This window comes from Zophobas morio, unplaced genomic scaffold (genome assembly GCF_036711695.1).
Source record: "Zophobas morio isolate AGI-343-1 ecotype UQ-CSIRO unplaced genomic scaffold, CSIRO_AGI_Zmor_V1 ptg000044l, whole genome shotgun sequence".
Classification (NCBI taxonomy): Eukaryota; Metazoa; Arthropoda; class Insecta; order Coleoptera; family Tenebrionidae; genus Zophobas; species Zophobas morio.
Window position 1 is genome coordinate 8,688,174 of NW_026972149.1, and position 19,807 is coordinate 8,707,980.

The 19,807-nt window shown below is 40.3% G+C and overlaps 1 protein-coding gene across 2 annotated transcripts; it reads left to right on the forward strand.

Moving 5' to 3' along the window:
• Positions 1 to 1,461: 1,461 nt before the first annotated feature.
• Positions 1,462 to 18,180, forward strand: Tgo (tango). 2 transcript variants are annotated; one of them, XM_064073010.1, is made up of 8 exons: positions 1,462 to 1,723; positions 7,629 to 7,708; positions 13,760 to 13,921; positions 15,879 to 16,199; positions 16,249 to 16,443; positions 16,492 to 16,791; positions 16,841 to 17,125; positions 17,522 to 18,180. In XM_064073010.1, exons 1-8 carry the CDS (start codon positions 1,575 to 1,577, stop codon positions 18,010 to 18,012), a joined length of 1,983 nt encoding a protein of 660 aa, XP_063929080.1. In that variant the 5' UTR covers positions 1,462 to 1,574; the 3' UTR covers positions 18,013 to 18,180. The 2 variants fall into 2 exon arrangements, with proteins under 2 accessions (XP_063929080.1, XP_063929081.1); XM_064073011.1 differs by having other exon boundaries at positions 16,504 to 16,791.
• Positions 18,181 to 19,807: the final 1,627 nt, after the last annotated feature.

Here is a 19,807-nt window from a genome sequence, read left to right on the forward strand (position 1 = left end):
ACCTTTTTTGTGGTTAGGAATAATTTACGTGGACAGTTTTTTACTGCGTATTCTTACCGGAAGGGTTGAGAAAGACGTTTATATATAATGGAAAAAATTGCGGTGCGTAAATTCGTGAATCGTGGATTTGCCATGAGTTTGAATAATCCAGAACTTTTTTGAAATTTTCGGGCAGTAATTTGCAGGTAGATAGTAACGTGTGTCCGGCGTTTTGTTTAATTTGATTTTAAATCGAACCATTTAAAAAAGGACGGGGAATGAGTAAACAATTTTTATTATATAAATTAGTATAGTAGTTCAAGTTTGTTCTACAGTTACAACCATTAATTTTACAACAATACTTTACTTTTTTTTGTTTTTGTTTTTTTTTTTTTTGTACATTTTCGGAATTTTGGCCAAGCCTGTCAAAAATTCGGAAAATTTTGTTTTTGAGATTGAAAATGTATTTTTCATACAGTGTATTATGTATTTAGCATAAGAATATAAGTCACGTGATAGAAAAGTAAAACACATTGTAAAGTCAAATTTTGTCAAAAATGCATCATAATAACAGCACTGAAGAAATAAAACTCGTTGTAGTTTTTATATATCTTCGGAAATGTTTGTTTTATTATTATTCATATTCCTTGCAACTAGTAGTAATCTCGTATATAATAATTTTCTGACGTATGAAAGTAATGTATTTGATTGATGATGAATCCGTGCGTGTGATATTTACTCAAGTGGGTACTAGAAAACGAAATCATATGAATTAATATATATTTCAAAAGCTCTTGTTCCAGAAGGTCATCACTGTAATTTCACATATATTGAAATTTAAAAGTGACAAAAACCGAAAACGGCTAATTAAACGTGGCCCGACGATTTCTAAAAGCACTTAATCGTAGAATGATAAAATAAGAGGAAAGCTTCGTAATTTCATATTATTACAAGTTATTAGTTGAATTATTTTGACATTTAACCCTTTTGACATTACGGAACTTCGTATTCCATCAATTGCAATATGCAAATTATGTGTTCGGAGCGTAGAAATAAGTTTTGAATTTTGTTTGTTTTTTCGAAAAACTTTGGTCGAAGTATAAATTTTGGTAAAAGGGTTGTCGCAAAGGTCCAAAAGCTGTAATAGTTTTCCGGTAGAGTACTCACATCATCTGCGTACATTTCCCTCGTCGGTCACACATTATCGCGCACGAACTTGGGGGTAGTCCTGATCCGCACGTCCCTGCGAGTTGCGGTCGGCGGCGACGGTGCATCGCGTGTTTTCGCGACGGCGACCGCAAAACTTCCGAGGGCTGTTGAGCACTGAGCGCCCGATGATTCGCGGCGGTTGCGGGCCCTTGCCTTGCAGCGGGCGGCGTACCTGCATGTAGTTAAAATCTCGGCCTGTGCCCCACCATGCTCATCTCCACTCTCCGACCGTCGTAGCAATGTTGGCCGCCATCGCCAGTCCGCGGCGGAATTCAGAGTGCGTCGTTGTGTGTTCCTCCTGGTGTCTGCGCGACATGTGCCCATCGTGCCGCCGCTGAAGACAGCCAGACCTTCGCCCCGAGGGGCCCAGTGCCGCCACAGTGGATATGTACGCGTACGCCGGGGGCGGCCCCCCGCACTATGCGCCGCCCCCCACCTACCTCCAGCCGCATCCCCCGGCCCACCACCCCCAGGTGGCCCCGGTGCCCATGGGGCAGGAGCCGCCGCCGGTGGCCCACTACTCCAAGCGCAGAAGGTAACTCGGGGACACGTGTCAGGGGTTTGCGCGCTTTCGGGGTTTAATCGGGTTGATTTTGTTGTCATCGTTCGAACGAACTCCTCGGACGATGGTCAATTTGTCTTCGAGATAGAGTCACGTGGACGGTTACCTATAAACAAGTCCGTGTGATGCAGGAAGAGGGGAACCGTAAATTGCGATCGCTAAATTAGGGACGACAAAGGGGATCGGAAGGTCTGTTTGAAGAGGTTCCGATTTTAAAATAGAACCCCCACAAGAATTGATGGAGTGTTATCATCCTGTACGAATTCCTGGAGGGTCGGTTGGGTTGGTGATAGCAGCTGCTATTCTTTCAGACAAAATAAAACTCGAATCACACTCGGATGGAGTATAAATGCATCCTCCTTATCGACATTTGCGTCAAGAATATTCATTAAAAAGACATTTGACGGGTGGAAAATAGATTTAGTGTTTTGCAAACGAACGTAGTTATTATCTCGTCACTTAATTTGCCGTTGTCAATCAAGTAAAATTACTTTAGCACTTTTTTATTGTTCGAGTGAAGTTGTTTTGAACAAATATTTGAATAAGTCGGTTTAATCTGAACGACTCTTTGTTTTAAAAGTTGCACGTGCCCAGAACGATTAAATTTCAGGACGTATTAGGGTGGGCTAGAGTTACAGCGTGTGGATTCGTCATTTCCACCAGCCAAAACATTTTTTATGGCCAATATATCCCTCAACAGTTTATCTGCTGACCGTTCATAAATTCTATATTAAACTTTGGAATCGGGTCAGGAATGATAAGGGATTAGATAGACATTTGGAAATACTTTAGATATATAGAAGGCGATCGGCCGTTTGAACTTTCTTAATTTGTAGTCGATATGATTCTATGGCCGGCTGCAATAACCCATTCGGTGGCTGCTTTAATGAAGGGTTAAATCAAAATTTCAGAGGCGTCCGTTTTACCTGAGCAAGATTTTTTTAAAGCGATAAAAATATTTATGCGTGATGCGTTTGGTCTTTTATTACTTTATTTACATGTTGTCTCTATCTCATTTCCTGGAGTAGTAAAATCGTCTACATGTTCTGTTAACGTAAGTTTGGACCCTAGAGCCGTGACATTGAAGTTCAAGTCGTCCCAACGACAAACAAACAATGCGATGGGTCTTCTTGACAAACTTTATGGGACATATTGCTCCGTACCTGAAACTTGTTCCGCCCGACTTTCCCAGGTACGCAAAATACGAAATTCCGATACCATTGTTGTGTCAAGCAGGTAATGGATAGTTGAGGGGGTTTCACAAGTTTTTCCGAACTCCCTCTTTGCAATTATAATTTTCGTCCGCGTCCCGCTCTTCTTTCTTCACGAACAAGAATGCTCGCTTAGCCAGCTCCGATTTCACTTAAAAAATGTTTGCTGTAAAGCCACCATTATAGCCAACTCGAGCAGATTATTGTTCTTTGGCTCGCATTTGTTTAGTCTTCTCCGGGGGCTTGTTAGTGTTGCAAATGGTCGCTTGCCCCAATAAAATACCACTTTTACGGGAAGTCGTCTCCTCCCTGGTACCCCGTTTTTCGCTTCAGTTCAACACAAACACCGCGCAAAATTTACGAGCTTTTCTAAACTCACCAATAAAAATTCTTAAATGACGTAAATCTGTGGATTAGTTTTATGTTCCTAAGCTTTACTTGCAGAACCGTACCTTGCAGTGAAAGAACGTAATTACTGCTTTAGTCACTGAGCATAAAAAGCTCATCCAATCTGTCGCATTTATTGCTTCTGCGACGTCGGCACTTTAACTTTGTCATACTGCATTTCCAAATACATTATGTATAATTAACCTAATAAAGGTGTTGTTTATTAAACATGTGTGTAACTAGCACGAACGGAATGCTTTATCAGCTTTTCTGCCACCTCCGTTTCAAAACATTTTATTTAATCGTGCGCCTTATCGAAGGCTTCGTTTCGTTTACCAGGACAATGGTCTTCGCCACAAAAAACAACTGTGGGGGGTCGTAAAATATTAATAATTAATTAACCGCTTTTAGAAGTTACAACTCTTTTTGAACGCGAAATGCATCCGTTGGTCGCAGAATACCTCACACCCATTTTCGCCAAAACCGATCATATTTAATAATAAATCTCACACTGAACACTTTCTAATCTTAATATAAAAACCAGATGCATTTTTTGTAGTGGAAAATTGATATTAGGATGCAACTGTTCGGCTGATTGCTCTTATTAACCGCAACTATTTTGATTTTAGAAAAAAAAAGGACCAGCTCGTTTTTATGTTCATAGACTTTCCGAGTAAAATATAGTCATTATTATCATGTTTTTTAGTTTTAATATAATCAGTGACCAGATAAGGTTCAAATTTAATAGTTTTTGGGTTTTATGTGGCGTTTCCGAGCTTTTCTTTGTAATTTTTAAGGTTTATTTTTACTGCAAAACCGTGAAATGCGAAATCGTGACAAAATAATAAATGTTTTTTGTCAATTCAGGAATCCATCGGGAGATGCCGCCAGTAGCTGATTTGTTGTAAAAATCGCGTAAAAATATTTTTATATCATGAAAACGATTGATTTTTACGTCACACGATTTTTTTAATATGAAAACTATACAGACACTTTAAATTTTGATTTGCTTTTAACTTCAATCGAACTGAAATCTTAGTACATACCGAAAGAAAGTCACGAATTTGAGATTTACGAACTAATGTACCTTATTTTAGACCACTCCCATTCTTTAATGTGGCTACGTCATGCCATTAAGAGAAGTCCCTACCTTTGGCTCATGGGATTTTCAATATATTTTCAGAGCGTAATATCTCCGTTATTAACAGACCTATTGTTATGAAATTTTAAATATAACCAGTCCACACCTTTCGCTATATAACACAAGAGCAGTTTTTTAACGGTTTGTCGTCATCCTTTTCACATTTTGGGGAAATTTTTCATCACCTATCTTTAGAAATCAAAATGTCTATTATTTATGGAAATTTCGTAACTCCATACGTTACCCGGGAAACATTGAGCTTTATAAGCTGTAGACAATGGTGAAAACCGCATAATGAAATTTTGAGAAATAATCGAGATCTTGAATTCTAAAAATGCGTTAAAAGGTGCCAACATTATTAAATATATATCGGGCAGATGACCAATAGAAAAAAATATCAGTACATTCATAGTTTCGGCTGTTTATGCATATACATCGAAATAACTCTATAATTAAGCACGTACAGATCCTGGTTTTGTGTTAAAAGAAAATGAAATTTGATTTTGTCGAAAAAGCATCCAAATAAAGTAGAAATCTGCAATTACATTAATTATTATTATTCTGGATACAATGAGAAATACGTTCCTAAATTTTTCCAACAGCAGCGTTGTTGTTTTTTTTTTTTTAAGTTATAGAAATTTAGAAATTATTGAGATTTGTCTTCGTAGACATCGTTGTTTGGAATGTTGAGCTCAATCGAATTGTTAGTTTGGTATTTTTTGTGGGTAAAGTGTACAGTAGATTGTAAAAGTTCGTTCGAATGAAGAGATGTGCAATGAACTGTTATCAGATCCGTCCTAAAAGGTAGAATAAGAGTCGTAATGAGCAGTTGGCAAAAAGCAGGAAATTGAAAGTATAGCGATGTATGATAATAACGTGGTGCTTTAGAGGCAGCGTCGTTGTAAGTAAGGCTAATCAAGTAAATGATAATTGCGTAAGTTTTTCTGTGTAATTTTTGTGTGTTACGGTTAGTCATAACGGATGTTGTTTGAAATATGGCGGAGATTTGAGGAGCCATTAAGGTCTGTACAGTTAGGCGTTTATCTGGATGCGTCGCGTATAAATTGAATGCGACAATTAAAAAAGGCGAAAAGAAGTGTCTGAATAATGTTCGGAGGCGGTATCGTGGAGTTCGGCGGCGGCGGCGGGTTTATCAGTCCACGTCTGAGCTTTATCGGTTGAAAACCTTTTAATGAGTAAAAATGGCGGTATGTTCGAAGGATTCGCAGCGAGAATAGGGAATACGAGGGCTAATGAAGACTAAGTTGCGGAGGGGTCGATCGGAGAAGAACCGCCGCAAACAGTGCATTATTTACCTAAAATTTTGCAACAGAAAGGGCGTATGGTATCTGGTATTTACCGTGGAGTTACAGTGTTGCAGTTCTAAATCTGCGTTACGTGCTACGATGGCCCGATAAAGGTCTCATTAGTAAACCGTAAATCGGACGATAGTGTGCCGCCCTCCCGGCCCTGTAAATACCGCCATCATTCCGAACTCTCCAACCCCTTCGCGTTACTCGCTTTATCATTTATAGCAACGGTTCGGAACGATATCGCCGATCGGGACGTGCGAACTTACCGCGATAATCGAGACAATATGGACCAATTGCCAACCATCATTCGTTTTATATACCTATTTCAACAAATTGTGAACAATTACACCGCCGCTAGTTCGCAAATAAAACTACCCCCACGTACGGTTTCAATCAAATAGCGTCATTCGGATTTAAATAGGACAGCCATAAACACAAACATTTTTTGCGAAGAGCTTAATCTGTTTATCAATCTCGTTGTTTTCGATCGAACAATGCCGGAGTGTTGTAATTCGTAATTATAATATTTATAAACATATTAGAAGTATATAATTAAAATATTGCGATGATGTAACTGACATTTTCTGTTTTCTCGACTTGTAAATATCCGGAGTTCGCTGCAGGGCTTTATAAAATTGGTTCTCTCTTTGCGCGCTGGATGGATCTTCGAGTTGCGAATTACGGCCGAACAAAGGGTGGTCTTCGAGCGACCACAACACCGACGATTACGACTTTTCTTTTTGTTTTTCTTCTCGTCGGTGAAACGGCGCTCGAAAAATTGATCGTACGAAAACGATCTGTTTAGGTAATTACCCGGTATCGAGCGATTCCGCTCAAAATTATGACGTAAACCGAGTTTTGCAAGTTATGGAAATATAGCGAGCAAATTGCCTGTAAAAAGTCCGATAGAAAGTTTTTTTATGTTAGTTTAGTGTTCGTTAAGGTCATTCCGTTTATTGCAACATAAAAAGCAATGGTTGAAATAAAACTATGAATATGAGATACCTTCAACAATAATGGCGTTTGATATTTAAAGACACGCGAATCGTTGATACGTAGCAAATGACATTTACTTATTGTATCTTTTCACGTTATTAATAAAAAGCGAGGGTCTTAATGCGTTCGCCACACGTCGAACTATGAATTTCATGTCGTGCGGTATTGTTGGATGTTTAATTGTTACGCTAAGCAATGGTCATCGATAACGCTTCAACAAAGACCGTGGATTTTCTAACCTACATAGTTCAGTAGAAAGTACGAATTGGCGCCAATACTTAACGAACGAAGCCCTATTTCAGCCGACTCTCACCACGCACCACCGAATATGTTCATTACCCCTAGTCCCCATTAATTCCGACTAGCGACTCTTCGAAAAAGTAAACGCCAGATGATTAATGATCCGCGGTAGTTTGTTAGTGGATCGTAATTATTAATTACCCTGTCGAAAATTGTAGATGCCGCTAATTATGACGGACTCATTAATTGTTTGTTATCTGGAGCCGCTGACAAACGAAAGCGCGTTCGCACAGCCGGAAGACCCCGCAGCCGCCACGCGCTCTGCGATTTCCCCTGTCGGAAGGTGTACGTATCAATTTTGGTGGACGTAAATGCAAACTCATGTTCTGCTTGTTGATAATTAATTAGCAGACAAAAGATCGGGCGAGGTTGCGTTAGGTGGGCATTAAACGATTGCCTCTGGCCAACGGGAGCTCACACGAGTCTCTCCAGTCACGACGCACGACCGTTCCGGCGCTCGTCGATGCCCACCCTAATCAAAAATTTACCATTAAGCGAACGTTTAAACTGCACCTCCTTATCCGTTCCAGGTCAGATGAAGACGACCCGAGTGGCAGCAAGTACACGAGGATGGAGGACGACAGCATCCAAGATAAGGAGCGCTTTGCTAGGTAACTATCAACTTCGTGAAGATTCTTTCGTCTTCTAGCGCTAGGAATTCGATCGAACGGTGCTCGCCCGAAACAATGATCGTTCAACCAAAAAATAACACATTTATTATACCTAACTGCTCGGGGGCATGTGGGATCGTCAAAAAATTACCTCCTCAATATCTTCATTTCTATTGAATCGATCGGAAGAAATACGATGACCACCAAGAACGAATGCGCGCCTCGAGCCCTGCCCAAATTACCTTCACTTCGAAACGAAATATTTCAGATGGACTCGATAAAATAAATATTACTAATCGATGAAAAATCCCACTCGTTATGCACTAAGAACGATTAATAGCCGCTTTGAAGAATTACCAACTGGAATTGCTGAGATTGCATCACTTTACGCACACATCGTTGTTTCCACGGACACTAAAACTTTGTAAAAGGCCAAAGTCGAATGACGAAATCAGCAACTAAACAACGTTTTGTTGCTTATTTCAAAACGTAAATCAAACGTCCCGTCTCCAAAATTTTACATCGGTACCGAAATACTACGTGGAGGGCGCCAAATAAAGCCTCCACTGGCGATGGAATAAAAAGTCTTGATAACACCAATTTTCAACGCGTTCTTATTTTTTTAGGTTAGGTATTACTGTCTGTGTTTACTTAACATTGACAGATGTGTGGTATATGCACATACGTTTCTGAACTACCAGCCTACCTTGATTAGAAATTTAAAGGATCACACGTTATAATAAACAAATTCGGCTTACTGTTTGGTGTTCAAGTCTTCTATAACTTGTGAAAACAAGAAAAGAACTGTTCCTAGTTGGTTACAATGAGTTATTTGATTGAAAAATCTGAAAATTGCCGTCTCCTCGGATGTTAGTGTCCAAACAACTACTAGAATTGACTTTCTGAGCATTATTTTCGCAGTCTTAGACGATTTAGGCACAACGAACATATTTTAGGGGCCTCATTCGAAAAACAAAAACTTAAACGTGCTCAGAAAAAATATGTTTTGGTTTGAAAGTAGATAGAACAAATAATGTCGACTGAACGCAGCTCTCTTCGCTGCGTATCTCTACGTAGAACTCTTGTTGACGCGAAACTTACGTAACAATAATGAATCTAAACATAGACCAGTAAATCATGTTGCGTACATTCCCGAGCACATCTTTACCTTCCATCTACACTGTGCTTAGCAATGAGAACGTTTCCCACTTGCTACGTCAAACCATACCGCAAATTGAGATCACACAATACGATTATGTTATTTTTAAATCCGGCGCTCAAGAACCTCAGGTGTTTCCAACTACCCATTGTCGTAAAACCTCAACTGCCTCTACTTTGTCTTGTCTCCGCATTTCCTCATACGTGACTGGGTCTTTAACAGCATGCACTTCCTCCGGGCACCGCGGGTCCGCCGCTGCCGGGATCCGGGGCTCCGCGTCCTTCCCTTAGCAGGCGCAAGAGACTTCGACGCTCGGCCAAGAGAGTAACTCGGTGTGCCACGGTGACGTTCACCGAGCGTTGGCATTTGGAGAGCGCTGAACGGCGTGCATCCATCGGAGGTCGGCCAGGGCCGTGCATTAAAAGGGAGCATCGTGTTCCCGAGCAGTCGTGACCCGCCGCGGGGGAGGCGACCATCGACCACAGAACACAGACCGTCGACCAGAGGTTCCCACGCTGCCGAGCCTCCGCCCCCGCCCGCTCACCCAGTGGAACACCAGCGCTCCGCTCTCGCCGCAGATGCGATCGCTCTCTTACATTTCCTAGTGTCCCAATACCCGCTTCTATTCAATTACGGCCACGTTGCCGAACTTTCAGCATTCGCCGCAATAGCAATTTTTTTCTTGGAGCAAGTACGATCTTGTTCGCGATATGCCGACGACGCCAGAAATGGTGACGAAATTCTGGGAGAGTTTTCGGGTCTTCTTCCATATAGAGAAATTGTGGATAGAAATGGAAGTAAATGACGGGTTTTCTGTACCGTCGACGTTTTAAGGAGCTTAGAATTGATTGATGGCGACCTTTTTTGGACGGCAGAGGTGTAATTGAATCACAATGGACCTCAGGAGGTTGTCGGAAGTCTAGGACAAGGGTGGTCCGGTGGGGTGAATATTCACGGGCGTAGTAGAAAACGCGTGCTGCCAAAGTTAGAACTGAGTTTTTTTTGTGAAGGGATTTGACTTGTATTGTGAGCAGTATGTGCCGAAATTGATTAGTACGTCGGAGCTTTCGCTCGGTGCCCGGAGTAAAGGTGGAACTGAAAGTCATCATCATCATTGATATAGTTTGTTGCGTAGCAATACTCCGCGATCCGACATGCACGAAACGGGGCATTTTTTGACGCGGCCATACCGTATTATCCGGCATGGCTAAAAAGTGACGGGATTAGTTTCACTTTTTTGGAGCGCTTAAACTGTACTTGGAGAGGTTGATTCATAGATTGGTATAAGTCTAGGGTATTGTCTAAAAGGGGGAGAAAAAGTTGATCGATCGGAGATGATGCGATATGGTACCACAGGTCAGTAGCGGCTCGTGGTCTTTTTGTTAGGTGAGGCAACATTTCCGTTTCAAAATCAGCAGGTATTAATTAACATGTTGGCAATTACTTTTGTTAAAAAACAGATTGTTTATTCGTTTTTATGAAAACAATGCAAATAACTCTGAGTCAGTAACATATCTCTATATGGGTACACTTCCCGAATAAAAAACATTTAATTGCTTGACACAAACCAACGAGAAGGTGTAAAGACTACAGAATTTGCTTTATTAACATTAAATATTAATTCATATGATCTAGGGCTGATTTAAATATATTAATCAATTAATTAATAAATTTCAGCTCAAATCTGGATGAGAGGTTCTAAATCTTTGACATCCAATTGTTCGTCGTAAGAAAAGCGTGCTTAAATATTTAAACTTTATAAGAAACTTTGGAGATTATAGATTCTTATGTTGCTATCAGCATTGTAAAACTCACATTTTCATTGTCCTACTGTTTTCAATTTCAAGTTAACTTAAAAGTTTTAATACATAACCTTGGCAATGCACATGCAGTCAATACCTTTCCTCGCGTCAAATTAATGCACAACTAACTAAATGCATTCAGCATCCCTGTTCAGCATTGTGCAGTTTCACCGTGAGATTAAAAAATTCGATCTGATTGGCTTAAGGACGGTAGGCGTTGGTGCCTCCGCTGGCGCTTTGATAAAGCACTGATGACTATTGTCTTTCTCAAAAACATATTAGCACCACTGACTAATCATACTGAAGATATCCGCCTATCTGAGGCATGCCTCCGTCTGAAGCTGGCCTACACGACGATGATCAGTGCTTATTCCTGTCGAAAGCGCGTACTTCAAAGTATGTTACCAAGACGCGTTTTAATAAATCACAGTGTTCCATAAAAGTTATTTGCTATATCTGTAAAATATATTTGAAGTTAACAGATATTAAAACAAAAACTAATGGTCAATTTTTCCAGGGGAGGCACTGCCTCCCCTGCCTCCCCTGACGAGCCGCCACTGCCACAGGTATTGTTTGGAGAGGAAATGCCGAAATGTGCCCCCGAGCGAGTATTGACATCTATTCGTGTAAGAAATGATCATGTTGAAAACCGGAAAAAGTGTATCGATATCAGACTAATTGGTTTTGTGTTGCGTATAAAAAACTTGTCGGGAAGGTATTATCAGTTAGTAATGTAATGGAAATGGGTATTACATAGTCTGTGATTAATTGTAGGTATTAATCGTTTAATTGTATGAGATGGGTGCAGGCAGTCCGCCTGAAATAAATCTTGTAATAGAATTGCAAATCTATTGTGTTTTTCGAAATAGCTGTGTTTATTTTTATGTGGTCAGGCAATATCGCAATGATGATAGTGCACTAAGTTCGTATTTACGGTTGTGTGAAAGAGTGAGTTGAAAGTAGAATATGTCATGGCCAAACTTCTGAATTCCAGCCCTATCAGCACGGAAGGAAAAAAGACGACGATACAAATTGAGCGAATTTGGTAGAAAAATGAGCTCGTTACTTAAGACACTCGTCTATAATCTCTCGGAGTTTGGTTGTAATTGGCTCAGAAAATTGAAGTTGAACGTTTTTAGAAAGTGCCAATCATCAGCATGCAATATTTTCAAAGCGGTTTTGCATTAACACTGCCTACTAGTCCCTGATGGTTAAGTAATCGTGAGAACTTTGCAGAATATTTAGCATAAATGCTAATTGCGTCCATCAGAAAAGCTCGCGTCAAACCAGGCGCGTTATTATGTTATTTGCTCTGTCAGTCCTATTGCCGCATGAATCTTGGCAAACATAGCCACTTTTCGCATGACGGCACCGAATCCCGAATTTCATTTAAGTCGGTGGCGATGGAACATAATGGGACCGAGTGGATGGCCGGAGTCTGCGATTATGTGTGCCTTTATAATCTCCATTACGACCATTAGCCGGTCTGCGGCTCTGTGGTTCTACCGCCGATCGTCCGCGACTCCACGTCTGCAGGGGTAATCATTGTTATTTAGTCTCTCCTCAATTATTGATTATTTACCGCAATACTGTTACTTTTTGAACAGACCTTGCCGGGCACAGGTACTCTTCGTTCTTCAACCAACTTCGTTACTATTAATCACCACTGCTAGGTAGGGCGTTAAAACACCGTTAAGATACCAACACAAAATAATTGCCAGCTAGTTATTTTCATACATGGATTATTTGCGTAATTACAAACAAAGGCATTAGCGTTCCACGCTCACTTATCATCAGGGACAGCCCACAAGATAGACAAATCTACACTTCTTGCAACCAACGCCGCAAACCACGCTCTGAAAGTAAAATAACCAAACCCAAAAAGAAAATATGTTTCGCCAAGGACCTAAAACCTCAGCGGCCCACCGCCCGATCTTTCGAGAAAAAAATTAAGTTGGATCCTGGGCTTTGCAAATTTTCGCGCTCCTACATTTTCGGGTTCTCAACTCGGTGCTTTATTTTTTTCCTCAAAATGTATACAGGACACTACTGGAGCTGCCGATTTTGGATACAAGTACCACCTCAATTGATTTTTTTTCCAGAAATGACACCGACTTTCGTGAAGCATATAATTCTTGATGACATATGGTGTCGCCTATAGATTCAAAAACAGTGACGAAAAAGTGGGTGTTCAAACTTACACCAAATTGAACGTATAAAAAAAATTCGGCGGGATGTTTGAAAATATTTTTACCTGTTTATTAAAAAAACACATGAAAATGAGAGGAATTTGGAGCACGACAACACGAAGAGACAAGGAAGCGTTTTAAAAATCACGTGCTTTTCCAACTCCATGTGTTCGGTAAACGGGGTATAAATGTAGCTGTGTATCTATCAAGTGGAATGGACCCTAAAGTTACATCTTATTATGTAACGTGATGTAAAAATCACTGGAATATTCGCGCAACAACGTCTAACTGTATACATGTAACACCTTATTGAATTTTTTTTTCAGAAATGATTTGCTGACTTTCATGAGCGTCTAATTGTTTCAAATGGAATGTCATGTCGTCTAGAGATTTAAAAACTGTGAGAAGTAACGTTTGTTTAGTTAAAAATGAATTAACCGCGATAGATTTGGATATAGTGACGGGTATTAAATGTTGCTGTAAAAATCACAACGTCGTTATTGTACGAAATCTAGAAATTCCGTTGTTCCGTCTGTTCTGTAAAGTAGTCCAAATCGTGTGTCGTAGAAATCAAGGATGATCGCGTTGTCGTGGAGGAGTGTTCTTGCGAGGGCCCGTTTGTGGCATCACATCAGTGATATCGATTCCGGCAACTTAGTTTTATGGTGTCCGGATAATTTACTCGGCGGCGAAGTCGTAAAACGTTCAACGGAAATACCGGTAATCTCACTTGACGAACCGAAGCGCCGCCGCTTTTGGACCTATAAACTGCAGGACATGGAAGTCCTGAAAAATTGAACATCTAGTGGTTGTGGCGCTCCGAAATGGTACCTACTAGAGAATAAGTTATACCGCTTGTTAAAAAAATATAATGACCTGTGACTTTTCTTGCAACTTACTGTAGGGAGAATCACTGCGAAATTGAGCGTCGGAGGCGGAACAAGATGACGGCCTACATCACGGAGCTGTCGGACATGGTGCCCACCTGCAGCGCTCTCGCGAGGAAGCCGGACAAACTGACGATACTCCGGATGGCTGTGGCCCACATGAAGGCCCTCAGAGGTGAGTATTAGGCGATAGCGGGTGTTTTGATGAGGAATCTGCATAAATTTTCCTGCGCGGTAGTCGCGAGGACCATTCGAAACCGCGTTCTTCGTAACGGTAGAACTCCGTGTAGTGGCGTAGCTGCTTACACGAACTGATGCTATCACGTTAGTTATGGGCCACAGAATGCTCACTCTCGCTAACCAGGATTAATGCCCTTATTATTTAATCGTAAAAATAACTAAGGCGAAAACATCACTGCCGTGTTCTCGGAACTACAAAAACATGACTCTCTCTCTTTTGAACAGATGCAATAAACATCTGTGTAAGTAACCTTTCATCCATTGATTGCATCTAATGTTTTATCATTTCTGTGTCCCCTTGCAGAGGTGGAATTGTCTAAAGAGAAGACGACAACGACGTGTTCTTTGATCTGCGGAGATCCCATTAAAAACTCTGGCCATTTGAACGGTAATAAGCAGACCTTAAGTTTGCATGTTATCAGAACACATACTGATGGGCTTTTTCTAACCTTTATAACCCAATTGTATCTACAAACACTCGAATTCAACAATCGTGTAGGAAAGGTCCATCGAGTGTGCCTGCTCCTATCATTTTTTACTAATAATACGTCGGGTCCCGGATACATGCCGCAGTATTTAAATCCGATTTTCTTTCTTAGAGTGATTGCGACATGGATTTGAGACCACGACATATGTATTTGACTCTGGTACTAATGTTGGTGTGGCGCAAAAAACTTCCAGACGTGATCGACAAGCGATGTCCCCATGCGGGTCATCTCTTTGTTCTTGAAAAATGGGGAAGATAGTCAGGGTACGTCGGAATATATAATGAAACATGCCGTACCTCTCTATCCGGCCGAATTTCTCAACACGAAACGTTATAATGATGGTTGTTCGAATAGCTATTAAGTAATTAGAGTGATTGTACGTATCAAAATATAATTTCGATATTAATAACTTCGCGTGGTGAATGATTTGATAATGATAACTTTCCAAAGAACCGAGGCAACGGCAGAAGAATGGTGTGGCTATGGAAATTGGTCATACCAAGGAGGCAATGTGCGTTCGAAACTAATTTTTATGCAGTTGGCGTTTTGCATATCCGATAAAGGATTCCAAGAATGGTCGCTAAAATATTTGTTGTTGTTGGAATTACTCATTCAATAAATTATTTCAAACTTAGAAACGATTCAATTACTGCAGCGATTCTAACAGTTTTATTTTTTTAATGGAATTGTTTGTTGCTATATGTGGAACAACGCGTCGGTATTATTACAGGTATTTCCAAAAGTACCGATTTTATACAGCCGCTCATAGAATATAAATTACAAAACAATAGACGACGTCCGTTTTAACATGAACACCTTCTTGAATAATAAACGATTTCTAAATAATTCATCTTTAACTGTTGTAAATTTTCCACTTGGATTTGCGTTGCTTTTCTTTCGTCAATAGAAATCTTTGTTACGTTATGTTGAAAGTTACACATCGTCATTTTTATAATTTATTTAAAGTTACTGCCGGCGCGCTATTACTTTGTAACTTTGTGAGATATTGCTGAACAAGTATTTCAGAACATGACTTCATGTTTTACCGTGTAATATATAAACAATGGTGATTGTTTTTCTTTGCGTTCGATCGTTCGATGGAAACCATATTTTAATTCGTTTTCTGTTTTGCATTTACACTAATTATACATTATGACGATAACATTAACTTATCGAACATCGTCGCCGAAGGGTAACTCTATTAAATAAACAAATAAATAATACTTTTGTAAGCTCATATTGACATTTCTTAACGTTAATGGTCCTAAAGCACGTAGAGATAAGGAAACTTATCAGATTCCTTGTCATCACATATGTTTTTCTGGCGATATGAACTGTAAACAAATCAATTTAAATGAATCATGCAAATTGACATCTCTATACAATTCCTGTTTATTTATATAGGGACGGGCAATACAAGTACCGACGGCACCTACAAACCCTCGTTTCTTACAGACCAGGAATTAAAACACCTGATTTTGGAAGCTGCTGACGGATTTTTATTTGTTGTCAGTTGTGACACTGGTCGCGTCATTTACGTGTCCGATTCGGTCGCGCCTGTTTTAAATTATTCACAGAGCGACTGGTACGGGTCATGCTTGTACGATAACATACACCCCGAAGATGTAGAAAAAGTCAGAGAACAACTCTCTACGCAAGAACCCCAAAACACAGGAAGAATTTTAGACCTGAAGACCGGGACAGTCAAGAAAGAGGGTCATCAGTGTAAGTATCGCATTTTTGACCCGACGCTGGTTTACGATGGTCCTTACAGCTTCCATGAGACTCTGTATGGGTTCCCGGAGGGGGTTTATATGTCGAATGAAAGTCGGAAACTTGGCGCCCGAGAACATGGCGATCGGACATCTGAACAGGCTGAAACAACGAAATAGCTTAGGTCCTGGAAGGGACGGACAAAATTACGCCGTGGTACACTGCACAGGTTATATAAAAAACTGGCCACCAACTGGTGAGATAATTACTAGTTCCGTAGAAACATTGTAATGGTGAAAATTAGACATGTTTTCAGGAGTTCAAATGGAACGTCAGGCAGAGGACGACATGCACACTTCCCACTGCTGTCTTGTGGCTATAGGCCGCCTTCAGGTCACCTCAACTCCCAACACCAGCGACCTCTCGGGCTCAAACAGCACGGCGGAATTCATTTCGCGCCATTCCATGGACGGGAAGTTCAGTTTCGTAGATCAGAGAGTCATAGGTTTACTCGGTTATTCCCCGCCCGAACTACTCGGGAAGAGCTGTTTTGAGTTCATTCATCGCGATGACCAAAACCACATGAAAGATAGTTTCGAGCAAGGTAACTATAAAAATACCCGGAAGGTACCGTCTAAGGTAATTATTTCCAGTGCTCAAACTCAAGGGACAAGTGTTATCAGTAATGTATAGATTCCGAGCCAAAAACGGGGAGATGGTGTGGTTACGCACTAGCGCTTTTGCGTTCCTGAATCCGTATACAGACGATGTTGAGTACATTGTTTGCACAAATACCACAGCGAAGTCATTACACAGTGGGCAAGAAGGTACCGCTGAATCAGAACAAGTCTCGTATCAACAACCCGGTTTGGATTACAGTTTACAACGGAGGGACGCTGGATTATATTCGCACATGCTGCCATCTGCTCATATTCAAAGTGAGTATACAATGTCAACAATCAGCAAAACAAAACGATTTATGCATCGGGGAAGCCCATAGTGAAACCAGGGTATACAATGCAGCCACATAGCAACACTTGTAGGTTCACGCGTTTAATCTAGAACGTGACTTCAGCTGTTCTTTTCTATTATTGATATCGACCAGATAAGATAATTTAAACGGTTAGGGGAAACTACATTACAAAAATGTATCCATGTAATCACTCTGGGCCTAAACCCATTTGTTTCCGACAACCACAGACGCCCCCAAGTGTTTCCTTCCTATTCTTTGGGTCACAACTCTGTTATTCCTTTGCATCGTCCACATTTTTACCTTCTGGCATCAATGTACGCATTGTTCGTTCTGGTGCGACTGAATCTTTCGTTTTCCGTAGATCCGCAGCAGACGGCGCGCCCCAGCAGCGGCCAGAACGTGTACAGTTCGTACGAGCCGACTGCGTCGCCGATCGCCTACGGTTCACCCCAGGCCACCGCTAGTAGCAGCAGCGCCGGAGTCTTGGGCCGGCTGACTAAGGGTAGCACAACCAGCCCCACCCCTGCTGCGGCGGCATGGACGTTGCGTCAGGCGCAGCCCGCTCCAGAGGGCTATCAGTACAACCAGCCGAGTCCTAGATCGCCGGGCCCCACTTACACTCAGTTGAGTGGCGGGTCGAGGGCAGGGGCGGCGCCGGGGCCGTCGTACCAGTGGAACACCTGGCAAGGGGGCTCCAATCAGGCGTCGGAGTCGGGAGGGCCGGGCTCGAGTGGGTCCGGGCCGCCTCAGCAGCCGCAGCCGCACGAGTTGTCCGATATGCTCCAGATGTTAGACCAAGGGGGCGCCGCCACGTTCGAGGACTTGAACATGTTCAACACCACCTTCGAATAAGGAGGGAGGTGCGGACGTGAACGTTTTTTTTGATTTGTGCAAGCAAGTTTGCGAATATTGTGCAAGTATGAACTGATTTTATTGTATTTTTTTGTTATCTATATGTATTGTGTAGTGCTAAAGTGTATTATTTATTTTGTAAATTAAACTACGATTTTAGTACACTTACTTATCATGTTATTTACTGTATGGAAGCGACGGGTTTTGAGACGTTGAAGATTTTCATGGTTTTTGGTGTTTTTAAGAAATTGATGTTGGTGTTAAGCAGCATTTACACCACCGCCTAGTCAGAGGTGACTATTACATACAAGTGCCACGCTTTGAACATATGTATTTGTGAAATTAATCTGGACTTCGACTTCAGTTTTCAATTTGAATAAATATTGCAATAAGTTATATTTAAATTTCCAGTTTTTTCGTGTTAAGTGCAGGTGTTGCACAAACGTGCCATAAACAAAATAAAGTATTTTCATTTATTTCTATCTCATTTTGTGACCAGTACTTGAAAGTGAATACGTGAATATTATTTCTGAATCAAAGAAAATTGGCTTTCGTTTCGGCGTATTTCAAAAGTTAAAAAGAAAAGTGTAAAAATGTAGTACCATTACCTAAAAATAAAGAAAAACTATCCGTGCAAAAACATTAAAAAGTCATATCTGTAGAACCACTTCAATTGTGCACTTGAAACATACAAAAAAAACAACACTGGACGTGAATGTTTCCCAAAAAATATTTGACTTCTGGATGGATCAACATGGACTAGGAAGCATCTAAGAACACTAAAGAGCATAAAGAATCATCATTAGGTACTCTACTTTCACAAAATCACTGTGAAACACACAAAACGGTTCATATGTTTTGTAAATGTTATTACACATGATACACATTTTTTGCCTAGCATATTTCGAAAATTGACAGTTATGAGAAGATTTACGAAAGTCAATTGTATTTCATTTAATTATTCTTTTATAGAAGTTAATTTTCAACATTATTTAGGAAGGTTTGTAATGTTTTCTCTGGTGCAGAAGTAACATTTGCGTAACTACTAAGAAAAAATTCAACCACATTTTCGATTGGAAGCTCCAGAATTTTTCTCTTTTAAACATATTCTAAGCTTAAATTTTCATCATCAACGAAAAAAGTAGAGACACTCGAAACAATATTAACGAAGAAAAATTTATATAAATTTGTAGAATATTATTTCTAATATATCTTCTTTAACTCGTTTTGTATGTGTTACTTCATTTTTCTTTCCATTATTTCGTTTTTCGTTTTAAATTTTGAACTGTGTTCAAGTTTTTTTATGCACAACTTTTCGCCAGCTCTTATTTAGACTTAGCTATCTTCATTGTCTTTCTTTGTATTATTCGAATAATAATGTTTATATGTTACAACAAAACTTTTTTCTTTCTTATATCACAAATAAATTGACTAACAATAATGGAGATCCTGTTATGCTACCTGTTATAGGTATAGGTTGTAAATTTTAAATTCACATTATAAAGATGTAAACATCTAGTACCACTTACCACGTGCCATTAGGGTTATCAATGGTCTCTTATTACTACACTAATCACAATGTGAATACATAAAAGGTCGGCTTTTAAACCGCCACTAGTTGTACGTTTATAACTTAGCAGGGTTTAAAAAAATCTGTATGTATTAAACCTGGGTATTAACCATGCACAATACTCTTACTTGACTGACTGTACATTCGTAGGTGTAAGTACTGCCTTTATAGACCATAACTTAAATTACCCAGTTCTATTGTTTCTTGCACAGTACAAGTAAATTT